Source organism: Microtus pennsylvanicus, chromosome 20, assembly GCF_037038515.1.
Source record: "Microtus pennsylvanicus isolate mMicPen1 chromosome 20, mMicPen1.hap1, whole genome shotgun sequence".
Taxonomy (NCBI): domain Eukaryota; kingdom Metazoa; phylum Chordata; class Mammalia; order Rodentia; family Cricetidae; genus Microtus; species Microtus pennsylvanicus.
Window position 1 is genome coordinate 37,761,230 of NC_134598.1, and position 25,971 is coordinate 37,787,200.

Sequence of the window (25,971 nt, forward strand, 5' to 3'; positions counted from 1 at the left end):
GCTTTTTTCTGTTTGATATTTTTTGCTTCTTTGTCAAAAATCAGGTGTTCAAAGGTGTGTAGATTGATATCTGGGTCTTCTATTTGGTTCCATTGGTCCTCCTGTCTGTTTTTAAGCCAATACCAAGCTGTTTTCAGCACTGTAGCTCTGTAGTAGAGCTTGAAGTCAGGGATTGTAATGTCTCCAGAAGTTCCTTTATTGTACAGGATTGTTTTGTGTTTTCAACGATGAAAATTTGTCAGCTGCCTAGCATGGGCAAAGTGGCATTGAGGGCCATTCAGCTGCAGCTTACAGGCCAAGGTGCCTGCATCTACAAACAGAGAACTGTCAAAAGCAGGCTGCGGAACACTGTATAGCATGTTTATCATCTTCCTCACACCGGAAAACTACCCATGTGTTGCTTGTGGACCTCTGCATGTACATTCGCAGTCTACAGCACACATGAACAATAACAGATCCAAGATTACTGATTACTCAAAGGGATTAACATCAGGAGTGAGAGAAATTGCAGTAAGGAAGGGAACATGGGACTTAATGTTTCCCTCAATTAAAATACATCTGATTTAAATATAGAAAAACGTTAAGCATATCATAAAGCTATATGGTAAGTATACTAATGTTCATTTTAGAATGCTCTTATTTTCTATAAGCTAAAGAAGTTTAGCCAGCAAGTGGTTTTTACTCTCTAAGCTTTCATTTCTCCCAAGACATTAGCTGAAAAGAATAAACCTTCCCATTGCTGTTGGAAGGTTGAAGAGCTTAGCCCGCCGCACACAGTGGAGTGGGCAGTGCTTGCCCACTCCTTGTTCCCTCTGATACGTGTGCACTGGGTCTCTGCTGTGTTGCTGACTCTGCTGGGCACAGAGTGAGGATGGGGGAATTCTACAGCATCCTCCTCTCTCTCTCTCTCTCTCTCTCTTTCTCTCTCTCTCTCTCCTCCCCCTCCACAGTTTTGCTTCTATGTTTATCCTCTGGACCACGACACCCTGGCACGTAACCGCTTGTTATCCAATCATCCTAACGATGGGTTTTAAGGGACACAACAGGCCTTGCTAAGACAGGGTCTTCATTCTTTCCTGTACTCAGAGAACCACAGCAGGATGGTAGGCAGGGGCATGAGCTCTACAGAGTTCCTGTTTGAAGAACGATCGAAAATTAACACGCCTGTTGGGTGTGTCCCAGGGTTTTCCACTCTCATTGATCAGTTCGTGGATGTTTCATTCCGTCCATGTTGGCTTAGACCAACATCCTAGCAAATAAAATAATTTCTTCATTAGGAATGCTCTGAGTATTGGATGCTATCCTTTGACTGTTTACTGTAACTGGATGAATCAGTCATTGTATGGTTCTTGAGATAACTAGTTACCACTTACTAAGCACCTGCTGTATACTTATCTCCTTCTGCAATGTGAGCTTCACTGTCTTCCTTTCAGAGAACATCACATTACATGGGATCTGCCCCTTACCTGAGTGGCGTTGCATGTTTCCATGAGGTCTGCCCCTTACCTGAGTGGCTTTGCATGTTTCCGTGAGGTCTGCCCCTTACCTGAGTGGCGTTACATGTTTCCGTGAGGTCTGCCCCTTACCTGGGTGGCGTTGCATGTTTCCATGGATCTGCCCCTTACCTGAGTGGCTTTGCATATTTCCGTGACTCCTAAGGCCCATGCTCTCCCTTTGGGAGAAACTGCTATTTCCCTCCTGTGGCTGAGATGCAGATTAAACATAGTAACCTACACGGGCTGATACAGTGTTGCCGCACAGCACTCACTCAATCTAACTCGGTTTCTCTTAACAGAATTAGGCAGGGTAGGCTGAACCACAGACATCACAATGTCGTCTGTGCAGGGTGGATTTAGACCTTGGAGACTGTTGAACCCAGACATTGGTACACGGGATGGTCTTTAACCATTCGCTTTCCTTTGTAATGATCTACACTCAAAACGAGTACTCCTTGAAAGTCTCATTGCTTTCCCACTCGGTACCTTTTCAAAACAAGTCTCAAAAAGCATTTAGGGAAATAACTCTTGCAATTTTTCTATTTTAATTCTGCTCCTGGGATTACATCAGGTCCACTGGTAGTGAACTAAAAGGTACCTTCCCTGCCGTGCACGCTCTTAAAGGATCTGCCTCAGAAAGAGTGGAAAGAGTGTCACTGCTGATGGACACTGAGCAGCGAGGGGTGCGGGGGCCAGGATGGTGCTGCCGGGAACTGGAGGAGCAGGCACCTTTGGAAGTGGCCCAGCATGTGCCTTATGCATGGAGGGGAATGAATGGGCCTGGCTGGGAATATTGGCAAAGAACAGAGCGCTCTAGCCACAAAAGCGGAGATCCTGCAGGAAAGGAATGAGGTCCTGAGCCTGCGCGCGCGGTCGGCCAGGTGGGGGAATGCACAGGTGGTCTGACTCCCTTCTCCATGTGATCTTTTCTCCCCAGGGTCTTTCCACCTCATTCACTTGATGTTTGACGACTACGTGCTCTATCTGCTAGAGTCTCTGCACTGCCAGGAGCGGGCCAATGAGCTCATGCAAGCCATGAAGGGAGAGGGGAGCACTGGTGAGCGGAACCTTCGGTGGGGATGTGGGGACTTAGCCATATGCCTTAAACGCTCACTTCTGTCTTGTCTTGTCTCCTTAATTCCACACACTGGAGACGCTAGCTGTGGTGAGGGGGTCAGGTGCTGAGGAGCCCACACCATCTTCCTCTGTAGAGGGGCACCTGTGTGTGTGGAAACACTGCCGGGCTTGAGCAGGGAGTGACCAGTGCAGCGCAGATTAGAAAGCGTGTTTCAGTTCTCTGGTTTGTGAAGGCAGTCGGCCTTGACCTTGGGATCTAAGAATTTACCTTTTCTCCATTTGTCCATTTGTAGCCGAAGTCCAGGAAGAGATTATCTTGACCGAGGCTGCCCCACCCACTCCTTCACCAGTGCCGTCATTTTCTCCAGAAAAATCTGCCACATCTGTGGAGGTGCCACCTCCATCCTCCCCTGCCAGCAACCCATCCCCCGAGTACACTGGCCTTAGCACAACAGGTAAGGGGAGCCTCCAAAGTACTGGGTGGCGGATAGATCCTGAAGGCAAGAGATTTCTGGAAAACGGTTTTCCTAAAAAGACAGAGGGATACCAAGACTTGGGAATCTTGGAATGTGTGGAAGACTGGCGGGTCTCAAATCACTCATTAGTACGTCTTCCACATGTTGCTGCCTCTGATGGGCAGATTAAACATATGGTAAATCTCTATTCCCCCAAGTAAGCCACTGGAATTATTAAAATGTTATGGGAGTATACAGGCATTCTTGAAAACCAGAAATGTGAGCCCAAACCTGAGCGATGTTTCTGGGAAGGTGAACAGGCGGGAGGCCATGTCAAGGGAAGGTGAACAGGCGGGAGGCCATGTCAAGGGTAGGTGAACAGGCGGGAGGCCATGTCAAGCCACAGCACAACAGAGTGAGGCAGCTGTTGTGAACAGAGCTGGTCCTGGGCCACATGTGGGCCACCCTGAGTGTGACTTGTCAAGCTCACTACTGGAAGGCTGTTCTGATGAGGGAGCCACAACACAAGATACATGTTGTGTTTCATGTGCCAAACCATGCCCGAGAATCGCCCAAGCCTAGGTACCCACCCATGTCTAAAACAACTGAAAGAACCCCAAACAGATATTTGTATATCACTTTTCATAAAAGTATTGATAATAGTCAAAAGTGGAAAGGACGCACTGTGTCCTTTGCCTATTGAAGGGTGGATGGATAGAAGCATAGTATACTATGGAATAATTTTAGCCTTAATTTGAGAAGAAATGGCATTGTAATATAACATTATAACCTGAATGAATCTTGAAGTCATTGTGCTAAGTGAGATGAGTTAGGCGTTAAAAGGACAAATGTCTGACTCCACTGTATGGGGGCCCTAAAGTCATCAAATTCATTGAGTAAAATAGAGGATAGAGGCAGGGGACAGGGAGACAGAAGGGCAGAGCTTCAGTTTGGAAAGGTCAGAAACTCTGGGGATGGATTATGACTGTAGATGTACAACCCAACTGATGTACAAATGCACTGAGTTGAAAGGTGTATTGATTTTAGGTTAAGGTGCTTTTAACATACACACATGCATGCACACACACATGTGCACACACACCATAGCACTGCTGTCAATGGAAACAGCATTGCACAGTGGGAAGGGGGAATTAGATACTCATGAGAGTCAGAGATCTTCAAAGAAACTCCTGCTTAAAGAGAAATTTCAACAGAGATGGGACAGAAAATAAAATACAACTGAAAGAGAATTAAAAGAATGAGCTAAGAGATTCTCTGATAGCACAGTCAATGCAAAGAGATAATGTTGAGTATGTGGGCTCTGCTGAGAGGAAGAGCCAATCCGTTCAGGAATTACAGCATGTTGTTATTCTGAGACAGCATCTTACTGTGCAGTCCTGGCTGACCTGGAACTCCCTATGAATAGACCAGGCTAGCCTCAAATTTGTGGTGAACCTACTGCCTTTGCCTCTGAGTGCTGGGAGTGCAGGTGTGTGCCCAGCCCAATGTTCACGCTTTAAGGAAGTGTTCCCAGAAAGAGCAGGTCATGGTGACTCACCCATGTGACCTCAGAACTCAGGAGGCTGTAAGGCTGAGTGCTTGAAGCCATACTGGGCCTGTTGGGTGGGCGGGAGGGGGCTACAGAGTGAGCTCTTAATTAAAAAATAAAAAAAGAGAGGAAAGGAAGGAAGGGAAGGGAGGAAGTGAGAAAGGGGAGAAAGAAGGGCAACTCAGGAGGAAGGGAGGGAAGAGGAACGGTGGGAGAGAGAACACTAACGAGATAAAACCTAGGATAACATGTCCTTCCTTTGAATCCTGAGGTGACTAAATGGGGCTGAGGGGTGGAAGTCATCTCTAAACTCACTGAATAAAATTAGAAAGATCTTACCAGCTCCAAAGAAAACAGATAATCACCAAAGGAGACTCAGACTGACACCAGACTTCTCATCTGCAATATCAGGTTCAGCATCTGAGGCACTATTTTTAGCATGCATCGGCAATCTTCAGCACAGAATCCTATTTCATAGGCTGCGTGTGAGAGAAGGGCAGTGCAAGTACATGCATGCATACATACATACACACACATACATGCATGCATGCATACATACACGCATACACACATACATGCGTGCATACATACATGTGTGCATGCATGCACACATGCATGCATGCATACACACATGCATACACGCATACATACACATACATACATGCATACATACATACACACATACATGCATGCATGCATACATACACAATGCATACACGCATACATACACATACATACATGCATACATACATACATACACACATACATACATGCATGCATACATACATACATATAATCTATTTAAGGTGCCAAGTCCGATGCTGAGTGCTAGGTGTGGCCTTGCTACCAACAGGCCACACAGGGATGAGAGAAGTAAAGACAGGCATCATAGAAGACAGCGCAATCAAGGTGTGAACTAACACTGCAGGGCTGCCAAGGAAAGAAGTCTGTATTCCAGCAGAAACCCACTGCATACATGCACACAGGGTTGACGGGGGATTCTGTCACAAGGAAAGCGTTTTAAATACAGCCGTTTGGAAGTGCCCATTCTCCCAGTATCAGGTTCCCCCAATTGTAGCGGGTCTTTAGACCACAGGCCTGCAGCTTCTCACAGCTTAGCAGACGAGCTCGTGGGAAGTGCCTGCAGACACACTGCTTGGAAACTCTGGAACCCAGCTGAACAAACCTCAGACAGGCAGTTGGGGCACTCCCTGGGAAGAGAACAAGTGGAGGTAAAACACAAACATTTCTGCTGGCTGACAGCGCTGTTCACAGCTCTCTAGCACCCAGGGGTCCTTCCTGGTCGGAGTTTTCTATCATCATCCCTGGGTCTCCAGGGGGGCAACAAGCTGCCCAGAGCCACTTCCCTGAGCCATGCTCCTAACAGTTCCGCCATCACCAGGACAAACACAGAGTCGTGGCTGTCCTGTGTTCTGAAACACACAGGGAAGTTTTGCATCCCAAACAGTGTGATCAGGGTGGTTGGGAAACAGGAGGGTGTGAGGGGCATCCAGGGAAACCTAACTTGAGCCTCTCAGAGTCACCCTGCCTGTGAGCCCGCCTGGCTTCCTTTGATTTGAAGGCCTCCAAGTAGGGGCAGGTGTGACATTCACCAAGGCCACAAGAATATCGTAAAAGAGTTGAGAGATTTCTGTGCAATGTGCTGCAGGTCATAAAAGTACCTTCTTGGAAGTATAAATGTGAAACAGGCTCTCCTCAGACATTGTAAGCTTTGAAGATTCTGGCACATTCCAGCTTTGTTCTCAGGTATCTCCAGAGGGCATTAAAAATGTCATCCTACATAAAAGTATCTATACTATTTTCCTCCAGTACCAAGTCTGGATCTATAGACCAGATCTTGATGTGCAATGGGCCATGGTCTTAGAAGAGACACACACATAATCTCCTAAGAAGCTGCATGGCTTCATGTGTATGCTATAAATGTAGCATTGAAGAGTTCTTAACTTTGGGGTCGTGTGCATACTTTCACTGAATAGTATTATAACTTAGAAAATGATTATATAAATCCAGTAAAACATACCCATTGTGCTCTTTAAAAAGGTAACTCAGTGTATGAGGTTGGCGCCAGGTAGTTTTATTAAATTGCTGTTTTATATTCCATCTACTTTCCAAAAAGCTAAAGACAAAAAATTGCATTTGTTTGTTTATGTGTATGTGTGAATGTGTGCACTCACAGAGGTCAGATGGGAATGTGTGGTAGTTGATTCTATACTCCTCCCGCTTGAGTTTCAGGGATTAAATTCAGGTCATGGAGTTGAGCGGCCAGACCCCTTCCCACTGAGCCATGTTGCCATTTCCTCTGAGGAGCCCAGAGTCAGGGCTGTGAGTGTAGCTTAGTTGGTAAGATGCTTTGTTTGACTGACGTTGATGAAGTCTGGGGTTCAGTTCCTAGCAGTGCATAAACTGCCAGTGTCTCAAGGCGGAGGCCAGACCAGAAGTTCAGGTTTCATTGATCAACGATTATCAGGGTGAGTTAAGAGTCACGGTCAGGCAGATCCCAGAGTCTCTTCACCAAGCCAGTGTCGTCTTCTGGATGGACACATGTTCACTTTTCAGCAATGACCAGATCATAGCATGTATGCTCATGTAGCACAAGGTATCAGTTAGTAGCGTATAGCCTCGTGGCGGCCTTCGATGCACCAGGAAAACAGTTTCTCTACTTATTCATGTCTGTGTCTAGTTCCATGTCCACACAGAGATGTATTTTATCTTAAAACTGTGCTATCATTTGTAAACAAGGTGGGAGTCAGGAGAGAAGGTCAAGGCCAGTGTCAAGTGCATTTACTAAAGCCTGTGGACATCTCATAAGTGGCTGGTATGGGAGTCCACACCAGCATTTCCACTGGGCAAAGCCCAGCCTATCGCCATCCACCCACCTGGATCTCTGTGGGCCTGCTGCCTCCCTCCTGGTCAGGCAAAGTTCAGAAAGTTTAACTCTAGGGGAGGGGGCTCTTTTCTGCCTCCGGGCATGGCAGGTGGTGCCTAATTGATCCGTCCATTTAACATGACATCGGGCTGCATTTCTTTAATGTCATTTGAAACAAAATGTTACACTCAGACTCTGTCTGGGCAGGCCACCGAAGGGTTCTAAAACCCCCATTTATGATGGCATGTTAAGTGTTCCCTCCTTTAGCAATGACAATAAAAGTTAACGATTAAGCTCATGTTTTCAGCTTCCCACCCAGGTTCCCTGCAACACAAAACCAGCCAACTCAATCATTGGGAAGTTAGGGTGCCCAGTGAAACAGGGGAATTCCTTACAAGTGCCCTGACTGTAGGACATCTGGCCGGCCCAGCTGTACTTTCTCTGCAGCAGTTGAGGATGTCCCAAAGATAACTGACCCTTCGACTTCCCAGTAACAAAAGCCGCTTGTTCTTAGGACGACTGGGACGCCTCAGCCCGGTGGCTCCCAATGGTGGGCACTGGCGACTCATTGACAGTGGCCCCTCCATCACAGCTCCTTCCTCCTCACTGAAGGAACAGAACTAGGGGACGCGAACCAGGGCAGAAAGAAAGATTGTTTTCCACGCGCTGATTTCCCTCCATCCATCACATCTTGACTTTGTTCATCTTTTATTCATTTGTTCGTGCAATAAAGAAGGGTTCTGTGTTTAGTCTGTGCCTAGCCCTGGAGGTACAGAAGTGAAAACAAAGCAGATATGGCCGCTGCCCCTTGGTGGGTGAGAGTTAACACAGACGTGAAGTCCCAGGTAAATGTGTAACTCCAGATGGCTGTGAGAGGCAGGAGCAAAACAGCAGTGTGTGGTGAACAAGTCTATGGAGCCCTGCCCAGCCGGTGCACAGAGAGTGCTTCTCTGAGGAGCTGGCATCTGTCAGTCACAAGGGCTCGGCCACAGAGGAGCTGGGGAGGGGCATGTGGACATGTCGGAGGCAGAAGTAGCTTGGTGTAGTGAAGACTGGCTGCGGCATGGGAGTCAGGGAGCGTGCCGGGAGGTGAAGTCAGCATGTCTTCCTGGGAACTCATTTGTTGCCCCTGGGCACTTTGGCCAATCCAGTGTTGACCATGGAGCTATTAGTGCAACAACTCAAACAGGCAAGGCCTTCCATGTCAGTGGGCACGCTCCTTAAACACAGCTAGCCCAAGGGCTGAGGCAGCCCAGAAGCATATGGATAGAGGTACAGGCAGATCTCTATACATAATCCTTCTGTCTCGATCTTGGATGATATAATACAAGTTTGTTTAGTGTATCTCAGGAAACAAGTATCATTATCCAAGTAGAACTTTTTGTGATTATAGTAATTAAAAACAAGCAAATTGTCTGTCGTGGCTGGAGAGATGGCTAGGGGTGAAGACGTTGGATGCTCTGGCAGAGGTTCTGGGTTTGGTTCCCGGCCCCCGCGTGACATTCTGTAACTTCAGTCCCTGTGCATGGAAATAGTGCGCACACGTACAGCAGGCAAAAATCCACCACAATTGATACAGCTCCTCAAATAAAAACCCGTGTGGTTTTGATAATTTAAGTTTGATCAGCTGCAGGTGACTGGCGGTGAATGTCTAGGGCATTGAGTTCCAGATTCTCCACACACTCACCAGAGCTTATTCCTGAGAAACTGCAAGCAAAGACTTAGGTCAGATTTTTCAGGTGGGAGAAGAGGTCCGGTGATTTTGTATAGCTGGACAGTTGGAGAAAAGGCAGTTTACACAAGTGTTCGGTAGAATCTCACAACTTCTGGGCTGGGGATGTAATTCAGTGCTTGCTTAACACGTGGATTCGATTCCCGGCACTGGTGGAAAGCTCCTTACTTTCAGCAGGCTGCGTGACAGGAAGAAGCAGCATTGTCCCCTTTCCCTGCTGACCCATGACTCTCCGGGGATATGGGAGTGGGAAGTGGGTTGTTACATGCTACTTTATGTTGGGTGAAGATATTATTGACCACCTTTCTTTTCCGAGCACACTTTGTGCCTGTGCTTGCGACCCCATTCAAAACCCACACAACCTTGAGGGAAAGTGTCCTCCTGCGGCTGTGGAGAGAATGGTCCCTTATCGTGGTGTTGGCATTATAAAGCAGCCATCATCTGCCCCTTGGGGGGGGTCTTTATAAAATCCTTAATGTTCGGGAGCCCTACCACTACCCTCAGACTGTTAAACATATGGGGTTGTGTGCGTGGTGTGGGGCTGGAGGCTAAGGAAGGAAATATGGGAATCAGGCAACAGGGAAGCCCTGTTGTTTAACCAACAAATGACGAGCGTTTGGGCTGTGTCAGCTTGGCCTTTATTAGTGTCCCATGAGCCCCAGCCTGTGCAGCGCTTCTCACTGGAGGTCCCCACCCAAGAGCTGGCGCTCAGGGGATGCTGTCTCTGCTCCCCGGACAGAAACTGCTTCTCACCCAAGCCAGTAGGTGTTAATCTGCTTAAGGCTGCCTGAGTGGGTGCATTAGATGCTGGCACTTGGCCATTTAGAGGTTTTGTTCCCTAGACCGAGGGGGCCTGTTTTCCCAGGAGTTCCAGCTCTCTGTTTGATAACTGCCATTCCTCGTAGCATTGGCTCCTTCAACAACAGATTCAATGGAATCAAAGTTTACTGCACACCTCTGCCTCGGCAGGCCTGATGCTGGGGAGGAAGACCTGGATTAACAGTTGCTGTGCACCAGGGGCACATTTTACGTTTTTATGAATTCTTTTCACAAAAGCAAAATGCATTTATTATAGAAAACACAAAATAAAACCAAAAATTTAAAAATGATCAGCTTGCTCACCCAGAAGCAGCACATTTTAATAATAAAAAAAGAAGCATGTAAAATTTTAAGAGTGCAATAATCTCGTGAAAGTGATGCTTTTGTTATCTGTGCATGGGTACATAATCAAGTGCTCACAAGTACACCCAGGTGCATGTGTGCATTCGTGCACATGCCGGGGCCAGAGGTAGCTTCCTCTGTCACGCTCTACCTTGTTTGTAAGAAAGGTCTCTGTGAACCTGGAGCACCCTCTTGTCCTCACCTCCCTGGGGTCACAGGCACAGCCGCTCCCAGCATTTTACATCCATTCTAAAGATCTGACCTCCGGTCCTCCCACTTGTGCAGCAAGCGCTTTGCCAGTGGAGCCTCTCCTCACCCCTAAGGAAGGGCTCAGGCTTGGAGAAGGGAGGCACATCTAATCCAGTCACTGAGGTACAGCTCATCTCCGGAGTCTTCTCTCTGATCTTGGCACAGCTCTTAGGAGCAATTTCTAATTTAAGGATGTTTGTGAAGCACTTAGCCCACAGCCTGGCTGTGATAGATGCTCAACAGAACAGACCTCCTTGTCATGCTCTTGAAGTAAATCTTTGCCACTTTATTAAAAACGGTATTATCTGCATTCCGATTTTGCAGATTTACATAAGTTCTTAGTGCCAAGCACTTTCAGTAATAAAACAATACATTTACAGTAAGGTTTCCTTCCCTCCTTCCTCCCGGCTCCTCCTTGCCAGGTCTCTGCCCTGTGACAAAACTCGAGTCCACCTGCTCTGCCCCTTCTTGCCACCCTTCCCTGTGCTATCAGCAAAGCTTTGGGGCAAAGGCAGGCTGAATTCTAATGTGCAAACTCTTTGTCTTCCTGTAAGAGTTTTAAGGTAGAAATGGGCTTCTGCAGACAATACAAGATTTTGCTTTATCTTCTTTAAAATTTATTTTTAATCTTACATTGTGAGTATGGGTGTTTTGCTTGTCTGCGTGTGTATGCACCACATTATCCCCTGGTACCATGTAGACCAGAAGAGGGAGATGGCTCTCCTGGGACTGAAGTTACTGATGGTTGTGCGTGGTCATGTGAACTGAACTTTTGGGAGAGCAGACTGAAAGAGTAGTCGTAACCTCAGAGCCATTTCTCCAGCCCCTTAAAAGCAGCAACTCTCCAGCTCTCTGTGTACCCAAAAAAGAACACCGAATCCTGTTCCTTACACCTTGTGAAATGATTTTATTTCTGCTCTCAACATTTTAAAATTTTTCAGAAATTAAGTTGTCTAATGAGGTTACTGCTTTTAGCAAGCTTTTAAATTGTTCTTACAAAAATTCTAACCGTCGTATAAAATGTGCCTCTAGAGGACCTTTGTCAGCCGCCCCTCCGGCCCAGGTCCTCAGCAGTTTCAGGCACTAAGGCAACAGATGGAGTTAGTGGTGGGCATGGGATGAGCTGCAGTCGAGTGAGCTGCTTACATTGCTTAAAGTAGTCTGAGTTGAACATGGAAAGCTAATTTGTGATGCCTGCCTGGGCCACGCTGTGCCAGGCCTTGTATTCTTTTTCTTCCTCTCTTCTGGTCTTTCCCGTCCCTCTTCTTCCTCTTTACTGAGTGTCTGGACAGTCAGGCACTATCCTAGGTGCCAGGTTGGACAAACTGACACATGCCTAGCCTCACGGAATTTGCACTCTGGTGCGGGGGGGGGGGCATCCATCAAACCTCACACCTTCAAATCTCGTACCTTCCAGAATGGGGAACTGAAGATTGAAGTAGGGACCACAGACGCCCACAATGCACTGGGGCCCCCGCTAGCCTGGAGTTCGCAGGCAGCTTCTCTGGATTCATCTCTGGACTGAGTGGGTAGCGAGGGAAGAGTATGGACGCTGGGCAGCAGAAGCAGTGTGGGCACAGGAAATAATTCTGCGGCTAGACCAGAGGCTGCAGGGGAGCTGAACCTGGGGGTGCCTCGTAACGAACGATTTTGGCTTTCAGCTTAGGAGCCGTGGGAAGCCACAACCGTTAGTAACCAGTGCCATGCAACCTGTCTCCGTAGGAGCAATGCAGTCATACACGTGGTCGCTAACATATACAGTGACGACAGCTGCTGGGTCCCCAGCTGAGAACTCGCAACAACTGCCCTGTATGAGGAGCGCCCACATGCCTTCCTCCTCTGTGACACACAGGATACCAGTCTACTCCCACAGAGAGGAGCACGGGTAGGTGGCCTGCTTGGCATTTCACTTCAGAAGGATTCTGATCGGAGTACAGTTTAGCCCGTGTTGCATGCAGACCCGGGTGGGGGTGCTGCCGGGATACGTGGCCTGCACGTCTGTTCAGAAGCCTTACCTGAACTCGGGCAGCCCTTGGCCTTGTGATCTGCTTGTCAGGAGACAGCGACTATGCCTCGCTTCCCAAGCAGAGGCTCAAAACCACTCTTAGCGTTGAGAAGGACCACACAGTGCTGGGGCCTCACCTGCAGCTGCTCACAGGCCAGAGAAGCCACAAAGTGGCTGTGGCGCAGGGGCATCTCAGGCAACTCCCACACAGGTGGTCCAGCAGAAGACAGAGGGCTTGAAGGTGTGCACAGGCCTATAGGTCAATGTGTCCCCACGGCTCAGAGCCCCAGGATCTCCACGGGGCAGTCATTATTCCCCGAGGTATTTCCCTACATCCTCACAATGTGCTCTTAGAATTGTATTTCACTCCCTTTTTTCAGTTCTTTGCCAGGACATGTTAGAATATGCAGTCATGGTAGTAGTGGCCGGTGTGCTTGTGTGGCCCTGCACGCACGTGGTATGGCTGTCACATGAGTGGTTCCAGCATAACCCTGTGTGTCATTTCACAGATGTGAGAAACAGGACCATGAGTAAGTCCCGATCACAGTGCGAGACAGAGCAGAGCCTGGCTCAGCACCAGGGTCTCTGACCTGCTTTTTCTCGCCATCAAGTTCCCCAGGTTCTTCACCTCCACTGCCCAGCGGAAGTTCAAGGAATGCAGAGACAGAAAGTCCAAAGCAATTTTTTTCTCCCCGTTTGACTTCAGGGTGTGCAATGGGCTTTTGACACAAGGGAGGAGAGGTTCCCCCAGAGCCAGGTTCCATCCCCTGAGGTGCAAGCTTGTCAAGAGTGCTGAGGGAAAAGCAAACCCAACCTGGGGTTTCAGAGTTGCCACAGCAAGGCCAATAGGGTATTGGAAGGGATCAAGTGGAAGAAAAACCGGTGGTGGGGGGACAAAAAGAAAAAAACAGACGAGGTTGATTTTTCTCAAGGTGTCAGGCTGACTGTTCTCTGCTGTGACTCACATCCATTGTGCTTGCTGCTTTTCAGGTACACGGGAAGCTATAACTACGGGAGCTATGGCAACCAGCATCCTCACCCAATGCAGAGCCAGTATCCAGCCCTGCCTCACGACACAGCCATCTCTGGGCCGCTCCACTACTCCCCTTACCACAGGAGCTCTGCACAGGTGAGTGTAGGGGCAGAGGTCTTGCTGGCTATGCTCGGTGCCCAATCAAGTCAACTAAACTCAGCTAATGAGGCCAATGTGTGTGCCCGCTGCCGGTCCTCAAGGGCAGCCAGCTCAACGCCCTCAAGTGGTGCTCGTGATCACGTCATTTCCCTACACATCACGTCGCTTAATTGTTCTCCTGAGTTCTTGACTCTCCTTGACCTCTCTGACGCTGGGATCCAGCTCGCTGTTTGTGCTGGTCCTTTCTAGGCTCCCACCTCACAGTGGTTCTGTGTCTGCTTCCCCATCGCTACCCTCATGGCATCCGTCGGATCTCTGCATCATGAGAGCTAGTCTCTTGGTTTTCTGGGTGTGTTCAGATTTGACCTACATGGCATCTTAACCTGAAGCATCCTGGAAATGGACCCTCTTGATTACTCCCACCTATCACAGCCTAGCAAACTGAGCCCTCCACGGCCAGCCTGGGGTGGTGGGAAGTTGAGGAAGTAGCTAGATTGCCACTGGTGGGTATTCCAGATATATTAGACACCCTCTGCATTGTCCCAAGCATGACTGATCACCAAGTCCATCCAGTTCTGAGTTTTTGCTGTTGTTGAGGTGGTTGTTGTTTGTTTGTTTGAGACCAGGTCTCTCTCTACATAGTCCTGGCTGTCCTGGAACTCACTGTGTAGACCAGGCTGACCTTGAACTCATAGAGATCTGCCTTCGAGTGGTGAATTAAAAGAGTGTGCCACCACACCCAGCCTCAATTCTGTGTTCTAAAATGTCTTTGACATCCTGGCTCTCCTGCCTTAGCTCAAGGCCTTCATGTCTAACCTAGATAATAACAGGCCTTCATGATGATCTCTGTCTCTAAAGCTTGCCCTGCCTACAGCTGGAGGGGTCTTCTGGAAAACCCAAAACCATAACGCGGAGGCTGGTACCATACTGCAGTCATTTCCCTGGCTTACTCCTCAATGTTGGGCTCCTTTCCTGGCCACCCTACCACCCTCCACCCCGTGAGAGCCCCAGCAGCTGTGCAGGGCCCTTCGTCTATGTAGGCACCAACGTCCCTGTCTTCCCTGTCTGTAGGCACTGTTCTCCGAGCTGGGAATCTCTTCTGCCTATCATCTGAACATCTTATGGCCTTGCAGGTCTCCTGAGAATACCCCCTTCCTTCCTCCAGGCCCCTACCAAGTGCCTGCCACTCTCTGGGCCTTCTCTTCCAGTCACACTCCCCGCACCCTGTCAGCCAGGACTTCTAACTCTGCAGGAGTCTCCAAGCAGAGATTAAGTGTCTATCCCCAGTTCACAGCACACAGAACCCATCAAAAGTCTGCTAACTTCTCCCAGATATGCCAGGCTCTGTGCTTGGCATTTTGCATGCACTCTAGATAACCCTAGTAGAAGTGAGACAGAGCGACTTATGCAAGGGTCAGAGCCCAGGAAGTGTGGCTGCTTTCTGGCTCGTGAGCACAATCTCCCACTGTCTCCCAGATGTGGCTCTCACTGTTTTGGGTGGATGGAAGCAGCTGTCAGCAGAGCCAATGGTTGGGATAGGCTAAGTGTACTTTGTCTGCTCTGAAGGTTGAGAAGTCACATGTGGGCTTTGTGCCCCCCTCCCCATGGGATAAGCACAAAAGGGGGCTGGTGTGGGCAGGGGCCTAGGAGGGCAAGGGCAGGATGGAGGGAGGTTGGATGAGACTGCATTGCATCAGCCTGTAGCACACAGATTGGCCTCCAAGGGAGGCAGTGAGGAAAATGTATCCCCAATACGAAGGCACTCAGGGTAAACAGTCGTCTGTTTTGATTTCCATCTCAGTACCAAGGGGAACCCTGGTTTAATCCCAAGACAAGCCAAGGAGTCGATTCCACTAAGTCATCCCCGGGGGCATTCGTTAGAGACCTCTGACTGCGACACAGAGATGCCGGCTCCTTGGGTGCTGCTTCTCCTGGGAGCAGAGCCTGTGCGTCTGGCTGCAGTGCCCCTGTGTGACTGAGCTGCTGTCAGGATTACACTCCACACAGTCGAGGCACTCTTCCCTCCCTCCCTCCTTCCTTCCCTTCCTTCCTTCATCTGGGTGCCTGCTTTATGTGAGCAGAGCTGCACCTTCCAGGGGACCAGTAGGGAAGTAGGCAGAAGCATCCTGCTTTGGAAGCATGCACTGCAGTCAAGGACAGCATCATCACCCCACAGCTCTGGCTGTTATCTTTCTTCTCTACTGCCTCATGCCCCTGCCCCAGGAAATTTCAAGAGCTCCTTTTGGGGGAGGGTGATATTTTTAAAACCATCACCATATAAAGAAGCCAAGTTCTCCTCAAAGGCCACAGAGACCCTGGTGGTCAAAGATAGGTCTGCAGTGTCCGTTTTGGAAGCCACAAGAGTACCCAGCTGGGACCCTTATCATGCAATGGCTGGTCTTAATAGGAATGGCCAAGAGCTAAGCTCCAGTCCACAGAGAAACCCTTCATATCAGATGAAGACTCAACCAGCCTCTCCACCGTCTTGTGCTGTGCCTCTCAGACAAGGGCATTTGACAGTCTACCATCCCCAGCACACACACGAACACACACACACTACTACTACCACTACTATGCTTTATGGTTCACAGTTTAGTTAGTCTCCATCTGTAAAGTGGGGTGGGTAAAAGTTAATTATATCATATCCTCTGCCCAAGCTGTTGGGCGAGGTCAGTGTTGAAGTGTCCCTCTCTTAGGGAAGGTCCTGTACAGAGAGAGACAAAGCAACCTTTGTTTCATTTTCCATTAACATTTAAGCAACTTGCACCTCTGGGCACTTTGAAATAGATGGGCTCATTCGTTCCCATAACAACCTCAGAAAGACTGCATTTTCTCCAGTTCTTAAAGATGAAGCAGCAAGGGGCTGTAGAGATGGCTCCGGAGAGCACTGACTGCTTTCTGGGGGACCTGAGTTCAATTCCCAGCACCCACACGGCAGCTCACACCTCTCTGTAACTCCAGTTCCCTTACACAGACAGACATGCAGGCAACACACCAATGCACATTAAATAAAAATAAATTATTTTTTTTTTTAAAAAATGAAGCAGCAACTTCAGAAAGGCCATTTTACCCATCCAGCAAAGCAGACTTGAGCACAAATTCAACTCCCAGCCCCAGCCCCATGTCAGGGACTTAAAACCACTGGGTTGGGGGTCAACAAAGCCTAGAGATTGGCATTTGTATTCTCACTAAATCTCAAGTTCTGAGAGAATATCAAGTTGGTTTTTATTTGAAATTTAAAGTTGAATGTACAAGGCTGAAATCCATTGTAGGGTCGAGTAGTCTCAGCTTCCCAGAGTAGAACTCAAACAGTCTCAATTCCCCGTGAATGGGCAACACCTTTCACTACAGAAGGTTCATGGGGATGAAGAAGAAGAAAATTCATGATCAAACAATGTCTTTTAAAAGAAATGTACTTGCACTGGGCGGTGGTGGCGCATGCCTTTAATCCCAGCACTCAAGAAGCAGAGGCAGGCAGATCTGTGAGTTTGAGGCCAGCCTGGTCTGCAGAGTGAGTTCCAGGATAGCCAGGGCTGCACAGAGAAACCCTGTCTTAAAAAAAAAATCAAAAACAAACAAACGAGCACTCCAGTTCCCAGCAGAAGGATGCCTACAGGACTCTGATATTCACATGCACCCCAGCACTTATGTTATAGCGTGATCCGAACTCACTAGTGTTTCCTGTGAACATGTGTATGCTGTTGAGGGCTCTTATTTACACAGCACGTGCTTGCTATGGCCAGTTTGAATCACATAACAGCTGACCGTGTGGGTGGGATATCTCTGTGCCTCAGTCAGACCTGGCCATGCAGTCCTTACTCTGTCAGCAACCATAAGTGTGAACATGGCCCAGGAGTTCAAAAGTCACGCGATCAACCAGCATCCATACAGCTAGGCACGCACTCCACGAGGAAGGAAAGCTGTTCCTTCTTTCTTATCCGAATGGCTCAAGTGTAGCTTGACCAATGCCATGGCCACTGCGATCTTCATCTGCCTGGCCCCAACCAGCCCACAGCCAGGGGTGCCACCAGCTTCCTCAGGGTTCTCCCCCTTGGGAGCCTCTTGGACCACAGTAGAGAAAAATACACAGACACATGCACAGGCACACACACACACACACACATACGCACACACACACACACACACACACACAGCTGTGAAGACAGCTCAAGTAAGATGCTTTCTTGAATTTGCTCTCTAGAACATAAGTAAGTGTAGTAGAGTATGTTTATAACCTCAGTGCTGAGGAGACAGACAAGCAGGTTCCTGGGACTCAGTGGCCAGTCAGCCTACTTGGTAAGTTCCAGGCTAGGGAGGGATCCTGTCTCAAAGAAAAAAAAAAGGTAGACAGCACAAAAGGAAAACACCTGGGGTTTTTCTCTGGTCCACATGCACATGCACACACATGCATACATGTGCCACATATGTATGTGTGTGCACCCACATATCAATCAATCATAGTGTTGCGAAGTCTTTTAAGTGCTGAGCTAGACTCCCTGGGTTCAAATTCCAGATCTGCCTCTAAATAGTTCTGAGCTTCAATTAATTCATCTGGGAAATGGAGATAAGTTATAATACCCATTTCACAAGGCATAGTAGCTGTGGTCAGGCAATTAATAAAGAATAGAATAAGATCTGGCTCATAGTTAATGCTGTTTGCATTCATCATTATCCTTTGCCGTTCAGTTAATAATGGTGTTCTATTTTATATAGTTCTGCTCTCTGCTCTGTTCTGGCTCTGCAGAGGCAAGAGCCAGTCCCTTCTCACCCCCTCAGACTCCCAGGACCCACTCCAGAGCTGGGTCTTTAGTGATTGCCCAGGATATACTCCCAGGATGTCAAGAAATGAAAGAGCCTTGTTTGAGCACTGAGTTGTTATGTGGCTTCAAGCAGGCCATTGCCCTCACTTGGAAAGTGAACACTGGGACCTTCCAGTCAGTCACCGAGGCTCTTCGAATCACTAATAGACCACGATCCTCTGCCTTTCAAAAATGAACTTTAGTAATGGCTAGCACATTTTGAAAACTTACAACATAGTTTCTAAGTGATTTCACTCCAATTCGTTTGACCAGTCTTGACCCTAAGAGCTCAGCAGATGTGGACTGTCTGACAAAGAGTCTGAGAGACACGTCCTACTAATCCAGAAGAGGCCAAAAGGAAGGCTGCTGGGGGGGGGGGGGGGCAGCCCCTGGCAGGCCTTGCGTACAGTGAGAGCTGTCTTTCATGGGAAAACAGTTTTCACTCCTGACTCAGCCACCTTTCACCCCCTGCCCAAGCAGCCGGCCATGTGGTGAGGAGCAGGGATAAAGGGCTCAGTCTTCCCTTTCCATGGACAGGAAAGTCCGCCTCTGGAGTAGGGAGTCGTTTCCCAAAATAGACTTCCTAATACAGTTCCAAAGAGGCCAAGAGTCATCACTACCAAGATGGACTTAAATCATAGCCTCTTGCTGACTACTTTAAACACGCACGCGCGCACGCACGCGCGCACACACAGGCAATACCGCACCTCATGCACTCCTTTCAAGAGGTGGTAATGATTTAGTGATTTATCTTATCTTAAAAATGAGCAGCAACAGCTTGTGATTTGGTCCAGACTGATAACTTCCTGTTACCCGTCTCCACAAAAGCTCCTTTATCCTGGCCTGAGCTCTTGGCACCCCAGAGCTTGTACCCAGCATGCTTACGGGCCTCGCACGAAGCCAGATGTGAAGTCTGAAAGGTGAGGGGGGAACGCTACTATGCAGCCTCTGCCACTCCCGGCAGACTGCACACAGTCTCCACTGGCACACTGACCATCGGGCCAAGGCAGCAGGCACTCCAACCATCCCGCCTCTCAGTGAGTGCCCTCTTACACTAGGGGGTAAGCAAGCCACTGACTCATGTGCAATTAGCTGACCTAATGGGACAGAATTTTCCACGCTGCTAACAGAATTGTATTGTCACACTGGAGATATTTTGAGCCAGTTTCACTTCCAGGCAATTGCTCTTTGGAGTCTATGACACAACCTCTGGGCACAGCTGTGCTGAGGGTCCTTGATGAGGCACAACAACTGTACGCTCCTGAGTTTGGTGGCAAGGGCTCCAAGTCCATGCTGTGACATTTTACCTACCCAGACCGAGGCCAGAGAGGCCAGCAGGCTTCCAGTGGCCTGGGTCCGCATTCCAAGGCCTATCTCTGTGGAGGAGGAGAGATCTTGATGAAGGGAGATGCAAGAATAAAGTGTTTGCAAGGGGTAGGGAGGCCACGTTTAGATCAGTCAGATTGATATGGGGAGATTGCGCCACTGAGGTCTGGGCTTTTGTCATGCTCCATGACACTGGGCATGGCTCCAGCTTTTCCCGCTTCTACAATGAGTTTAGACTTGATGACCCTGAAGGTCCTTTCTGCTGAGACTGGCCCAGTGTACGTTTACCAAATATGGTTAGCACCTGTTAGGTGCCAGGCGCTGTACCAAGTTTTGGGGACATATCATGAATAAAACAAAGCCCCACAGGGAGCATCTGAATGCAAGCCAGGGGAGAAACAGCTGCCAGGCAGGGTGGAGGTGGTAGGGCATTTGGCTTCTTGAGGCAGCATGTTCAGAACAGTCACTCTAAGGAGTTGATGTCTGAGCTGAGATAAAGAGTGGGGAAAAGGGTAGGACCTAAGGGAAGACCAGCCCACCGTGCCCCTAGATGAAAAGGGTAGGACCTAAGGGAAGACCAGCCCACCGTGCCCCTAGATGAAAAGGGTAGGACCTAAGGGAAGACCAGCCCACCGTGCCCCTAGATGAAAAGGGTAGGACCTAAGGGAAGACCAGCCCACCGTGCCCCTAGATGAAAAGGGTAGGACCTAAGGGAAGACCAGCCCACCGTGCCCCTAGATGAAAAGGGTAGGACCTAAGGGAAGACCAGCCCACCGTGCCCCTAGATGAAAAGGGTAGGACCTAAGGGAAGACCAGCCCACCGTGCCCCTAGATGAAAAGGGTAGGACCTAAGGGAAGACCAGCCCACCGTGCCCCTAGATGAAAAGGGAGACCTCTGAGGGGGCCAGGGTAACATGCACCCAGCTGTCTCGCTTGGGAGAGCATCATTGGTTCTTCTTAATGTCATCTTTTTAGTACATCTGGGATCTAGATTTTTTCCCTGAGAATCTTCATTCACAGGCCTGAGGAGCCACCCTGACTCCACCCAGACAGTGTGCTGGGGCCTCACTCTGCACGGCACATGGGGCTGTGCCAGTGCTGCAGATCTGATGGGGATTATGAAAACCTTGGCATGCTGTCTGCAGTCTCCTTGGCAACAGCCCTCGGTCCTTCTCCCTGGAGTTCCCAGACACCTCCTACACCCTTTTTCTTAACTGTTCTTTTCTTGTGCGCAGCTGCCCTCCGTTGTGTAAGCAGGGGTCCTATGTGAGGGAAAGGCTCTCAGTGCTCCACCTGAGACCCCTCTTCCTGGGTCCTGCGTAGCTAGTTCTCCTGATATCGCCCAAGCCTCCCCTCTGTCTCCTGCTTCCCTGGGGATCCAGCTCGAAGAGGCCGAGGGGCTCCTTGCTGTCAGCACCATGGTGCTGTCTAGGCTTCAGCCTGTCTGTCTCCCTCACTGGAGGCACCTCCCACCTAGTCCCTGGGGGCTCCACTTTCCAGCTGTCAGGGTAGACAGATGGGGGACAGAAATTCACACATGCTCCCCTCCATGTTGCCTTGTCGTCCTGATTCCTTGGCTCCTGTCCTTGTTGGCCCTAAGCATAGCAAGGACATCTTTGTGCTCACTGCCCTGCAAACATGAACTCCTAAGGGAGCCTTAGCCCCTTCCCTCGCCATCATTCTGACAGGGCCACGTTTCCATAGCTGTCCTTCCAACAGTGCAGAATGCAAAAGAAGGACTCAGAGCCCCTCTCCCTCCTGACTCTCTAGAGCGCCTTCCCTCCTCTTGTCTCTGCCAACACCTGTTCCTTGGCCTGATTCGCCCCAAAGTTCCTTTTCCTGCTGCCTCCCTGTCTATCTTGACTGTCCTCCCTGTCTGTCTTGACTCTGTCCCCCCTGTCTCTCCTGACTCTATCCCCCCGTCTCTCCTGACTCTGTCCTCCCTGTCTCTCCTGACTCTGTCCCCACTGTCTCTCCTGACTCCGTCCTCCCTGTCTGTCTTGATTCTGTCCTCCCTGTCTCTCCTGACTCTGTCCCCCCCGTCTCTCCTGACTCCATCCTCCCTGTCTCTCCTGACTCATCCCCCCGTCTCTCCTGACTCCATCCTCCCTGTCTCTCGACTCTGTCCTCCCTGTCTCTCCTGACTCCATCCTCCCTGTCTCTCCTGACTCATCCCCCTGTCTCTCCTGACTCCATCCTCCCTGTCTCTTTACTCCGTCCTCCCTGTCTCTCCTGACTCCGTCCTCCCTGTCTCTTTACTCCATCCTCTGCATTCATTTACCATTTCCTCCTTCCACATCTTCCAGGACTCCAGTGAATGTGAACCTAAAAGAGAGAGATGTTCTTTAAATGACAGGCACTAATAATAACCTTTGAAGCTGTTGGCTTGCTTTCTCTTCAAAAGCCTGCTTGTGGCTGAGGTTCATGATTGAATTCAGCTGTAAAATGCTATTTTTAATGTCATTGTGTTTTACCTGGTAGGGCTGTTCTCTTGGGTTGATGGAATAGGACTTATCACATCTCCCTAAGTATCGATAAAGCTCAAACCTATCCAGCAATCACACTTAACTGGACATACTTGCTAGTGTGTATACACAATGACACACGCATAACTACCACCACCACTACCCCAACCATCCACTACCATGCACAACCACCACCCCAACCATCCACTACCATCACCATGACCACCACCACCACCCCAGCCACCACCACTACCCCAACGACCCACCACCCAACAGCAGCAGCAGCAGCAGCACCACCACCACCACCACCACTACTACTCAGTATGGGTATGGTTCTCTCTTCGAACCATTTGACTTCTTAGAGTATTTCAGACCCACAGCTCACAGTGAGTCATTCCGTGTAAGCAAAGCACGAGCAGCCTCTAGCCGCGAGACCCCTGAGACTCTCCCACTGATTATTCATACTTGCACAGAGGCTCACCGATTCCTTTCCATCACCACCTGTGAAGAATGTCTTGCAATGTTTAGCTTACATACGTATGCTCTTGGGTGCAGGCAGCTTGAAGCTAACCTTAATTTTGTGGACTTTGTTTCTCCTCCACAAGTACCCTTTTAACAGCCCCACTTCTAGGATGGAGCCTTGTTTGATGAGCGGCACCCCCAGGCTGCATCCGACCCCCGTCACTCCTCGCTGGCCAGAGGTGCCAACAGCCAACGCATGCTACACGAGCCCATCTGTGCATTCCACGCGGTACGGGAACTCGAGTGACATGTATCCACCCCTGACCACGCGCAGGAATTCTGAGTACGAGCACATGCAACACTTTCCTGGCTTTGCTTACATCAACGGAGAGGCCTCCACTGGATGGGCTAAGTGACTGCTTTCATAGGAATTCATATTTAATATTAATAATTAATAATAATAATAAACCCAATACCCACCCTCCAGAAGACTTTATCTCTATACATAACAACTCGCGGGCTGTTCCTAAGCGTCCATTTTCCTAATGAGCAAGAGGATGGTCAACCTGGGATGAATAGACTTTAGTTCAGAAACAGGACTTACTAAAAGTCCCTGGGCTTGGGTTCCTGTCGCCAAGCCAGACTTGACTGTTTCTAGAGAGCACTATCGTGGGCAGGCCAACCCGTGCCTTTCCCCTCTGTTCCATGACCTTGCATGGCAGCCACTCCCTGTAGGGTACTTATTTTCTCATTGACAAAGCTCTTAAGACTTTAAAGATGGATACTGGAGCCAGAATCCGGTTTGTATTCTTGGGTGGGCACGTGGTTTACCGAGAGCATTTGCCTTGCCCTGTCTGTCATCTCACTGTAGAGCCCCCAGCCCTTGGGCGCTATCCACCTCCTGACTTGTGGTGGTGGTGGTGGCATTGCTACTTCCTGGAGTCCTAGGGCTACGTGGAAGTTCCTAAAAATGCTAAGCAGCGTGTTCCACTCACGCCTGCCATGTCACCTGCATTGTCTTGGGGCTGTAAGCACTGTTTGGAGGGACTGAGGAGGCCTGTTGTGTTCCGCCTTTAGTTGATTGATGTCCGTAGGACCAGTTCTTCTATGTACAAGGATGTGTCCTAAGTTTGCACAATGGCTGGCATCAGCGAAAGGCAGGAGAGGGTTTTCTTGAGTTCTGTGAGAAGTGTGGGTTTATGGCGGTCGCATCATCCTCCACTCTGCTGCTCTGTGAGGCTGGATGGATCAGACTTTCACTTAGCCAGCGCCAAGTGTGACAGCTGTCCTGGTTCCTTCATAAGACTAGAATATTTTCCGACACTTTGCTAGAAAAAACAATTCAAAGCTGTGCCTTTGAGTCTATACTATACTGTGTATGTGTGGAAATAAAAATGTATTGTACTTTGGGGAAATTTTTTCGTAGGTATTTTTTTTGTCAGATTTGCAGATATTTGTGAGGTTTGTTAGAGATTAACATAGGTTTTCTTTCTGTATTATAAGATGCACCAAGCAATTATGGTGGACCTATTACCCTATGGGTAAGAAATAAATCGAAATATGACATCGGATGTTTTAGCAAATGTTCTGTAAATAAAATGTTTGATCACACCACCCAGTGTGATAATCATGTCTACAGCTAAAATGGAAATAGTTTTATCTGTACAGTTGTGCAAGATATGAATGGTTTCACACTCAAATAAAAAGTATTGAAATGACCAGCTTCCATTTGGTTTTCATTTGCATTTGATATGCCGGGTGTGTGTCTATGATATAAATAACATTCTTAAATTCTTGGGACATGGGTAGGCAGAACAAAACTAAAGGCCTTGCTGAGTGTGGCGATATAGCACAGAGAAGGCCGAGGGTGGAGAATAGTGAGTTCAAGGTCAGCCTAGGTCTGGTCTATAAATAAATAAATAAACAAATAAATAAATAAATAAATGCAAACAAGCAAATAAACAAACAGCAAAAGCCTTATGTGACTGTGTACAGTTTGTTTCTTCAGTTCCCTGTCAACTTGTCGCACAGTTTGGGAGGCCCATGCATCTTGTCCTGACAGACGGCCGAGTGTGCACAGCGCCAACAGCGCATTGCGGGTGTGGAGAGGCCCTGTTCCACAGCGTGGGATCTGCCCTCCATTCGCCTGCCTGCTCTTGCAGGAAGGAATATTCTCCCTCAGCTCAGCATCATCAAGCGCTCCCCTGGCAGCAAGTTCATTATGCTTTGATGATCACTGGGTGTGAAGATATTTCAAGTACCTCACTTTAACTGAGAACCCACAGAACAGGAACATCACTGAGTACTTCCCAAGAGTTAAATCCTTCTCCAGCTCAGCATTTTGGTTCCGTGGCTAAGGGGCACGGGATACAAAAGAAGTGGTTTCCTTTTGCCCAAATGTTCAGAATCTAGGAGCTAAGAGAGATGCGGAACCATAGATTTCCAGAAGCCTATTCAGAAGTGACTGTGCTAACCCAAAGGTATGAGAATGTGACAAGTTAATTTGCATTTCGATTTATTTTTAAAGCCAAGCCCTTGTGTGCTATTACATAACAAGTTTATACCTGAAAGATAATTTTAAAATGGAAATTATTTGTGTTACACATAGCCTCCCCTTAAATATATTCAGCTGCATTATCCTACAAAAAAGAACATAGATCTCATTCTCTCATGGTAAATTAGTTTGACCTTTGGTTCACAATCCATTAGCTTTCTATGATGAAAGCAAGAGAGAGGATGAATGTAATTTGGAATTTAGGCACTGTTGAGAATAAACCTCAGGAGGACTTCAAAGCAAGTGCTGTGTAAACAAAAGTGTGGTCTGTCTGACCTTTGTCTCAAGGAGCACAAAAACAAAACAAAACCAAAACCCAAACAACAACAAACCACAAGTCTTTATCAATTCTCCAGCCAGGTAACAGGATAAACAATGCCCATTTGCAAATAACAGTCACAAGTTCGTTAGCTGAGCGGCCCGTTAGGGGAAAGCTCTTCACCATTAACAAGAACCTGGGGTGGAGAGAGGGAGAAGAGGCTCAATGACCTTTCCAAGTGAGCAGGTGCCCCTCACTGCTCAACCAGGAATGAATGACACCAACAAAGGAAGCAGCTTGAGATGGGAGCCAGCGGGCGCAGGGCATCCTCCCCAGGAGCCCAGGGCATAGCTGTGTTCCCAA

General features: G+C 48.6%; 1 protein-coding gene across 3 annotated transcripts in view; it reads left to right on the forward strand.

The window, feature by feature from the left end:
* Rfx4 (regulatory factor X4) overlaps positions 1-24,514 on the forward strand; it is a 156,794-nt gene extending 132,280 nt beyond the window's left edge. Inside the window, exons 14-18 of one of the 3 annotated variants that reach the window (XM_075954493.1) lie at positions 2,434-2,553; positions 2,867-3,028; positions 12,329-12,491; positions 13,602-13,740; positions 22,939-24,514. In XM_075954493.1, coding sequence (XP_075810608.1) covers positions 2,434-2,553; positions 2,867-3,028; positions 12,329-12,491; positions 13,602-13,740; positions 22,939-23,211 — 857 coding nt within the window. In that variant the 3' untranslated portion in view covers positions 23,212-24,514. Of the gene's footprint in view, positions 1-2,433; positions 2,554-2,866; positions 3,029-12,328; positions 12,492-13,601; positions 13,741-13,992; positions 14,127-22,938 lie in introns of those variants that run through there. The other 2 variants (XM_075954495.1, XM_075954494.1) reach the window with 2 other exon arrangements.
* The last annotated feature ends 1,457 nt before the right edge of the window (positions 24,515-25,971 follow it).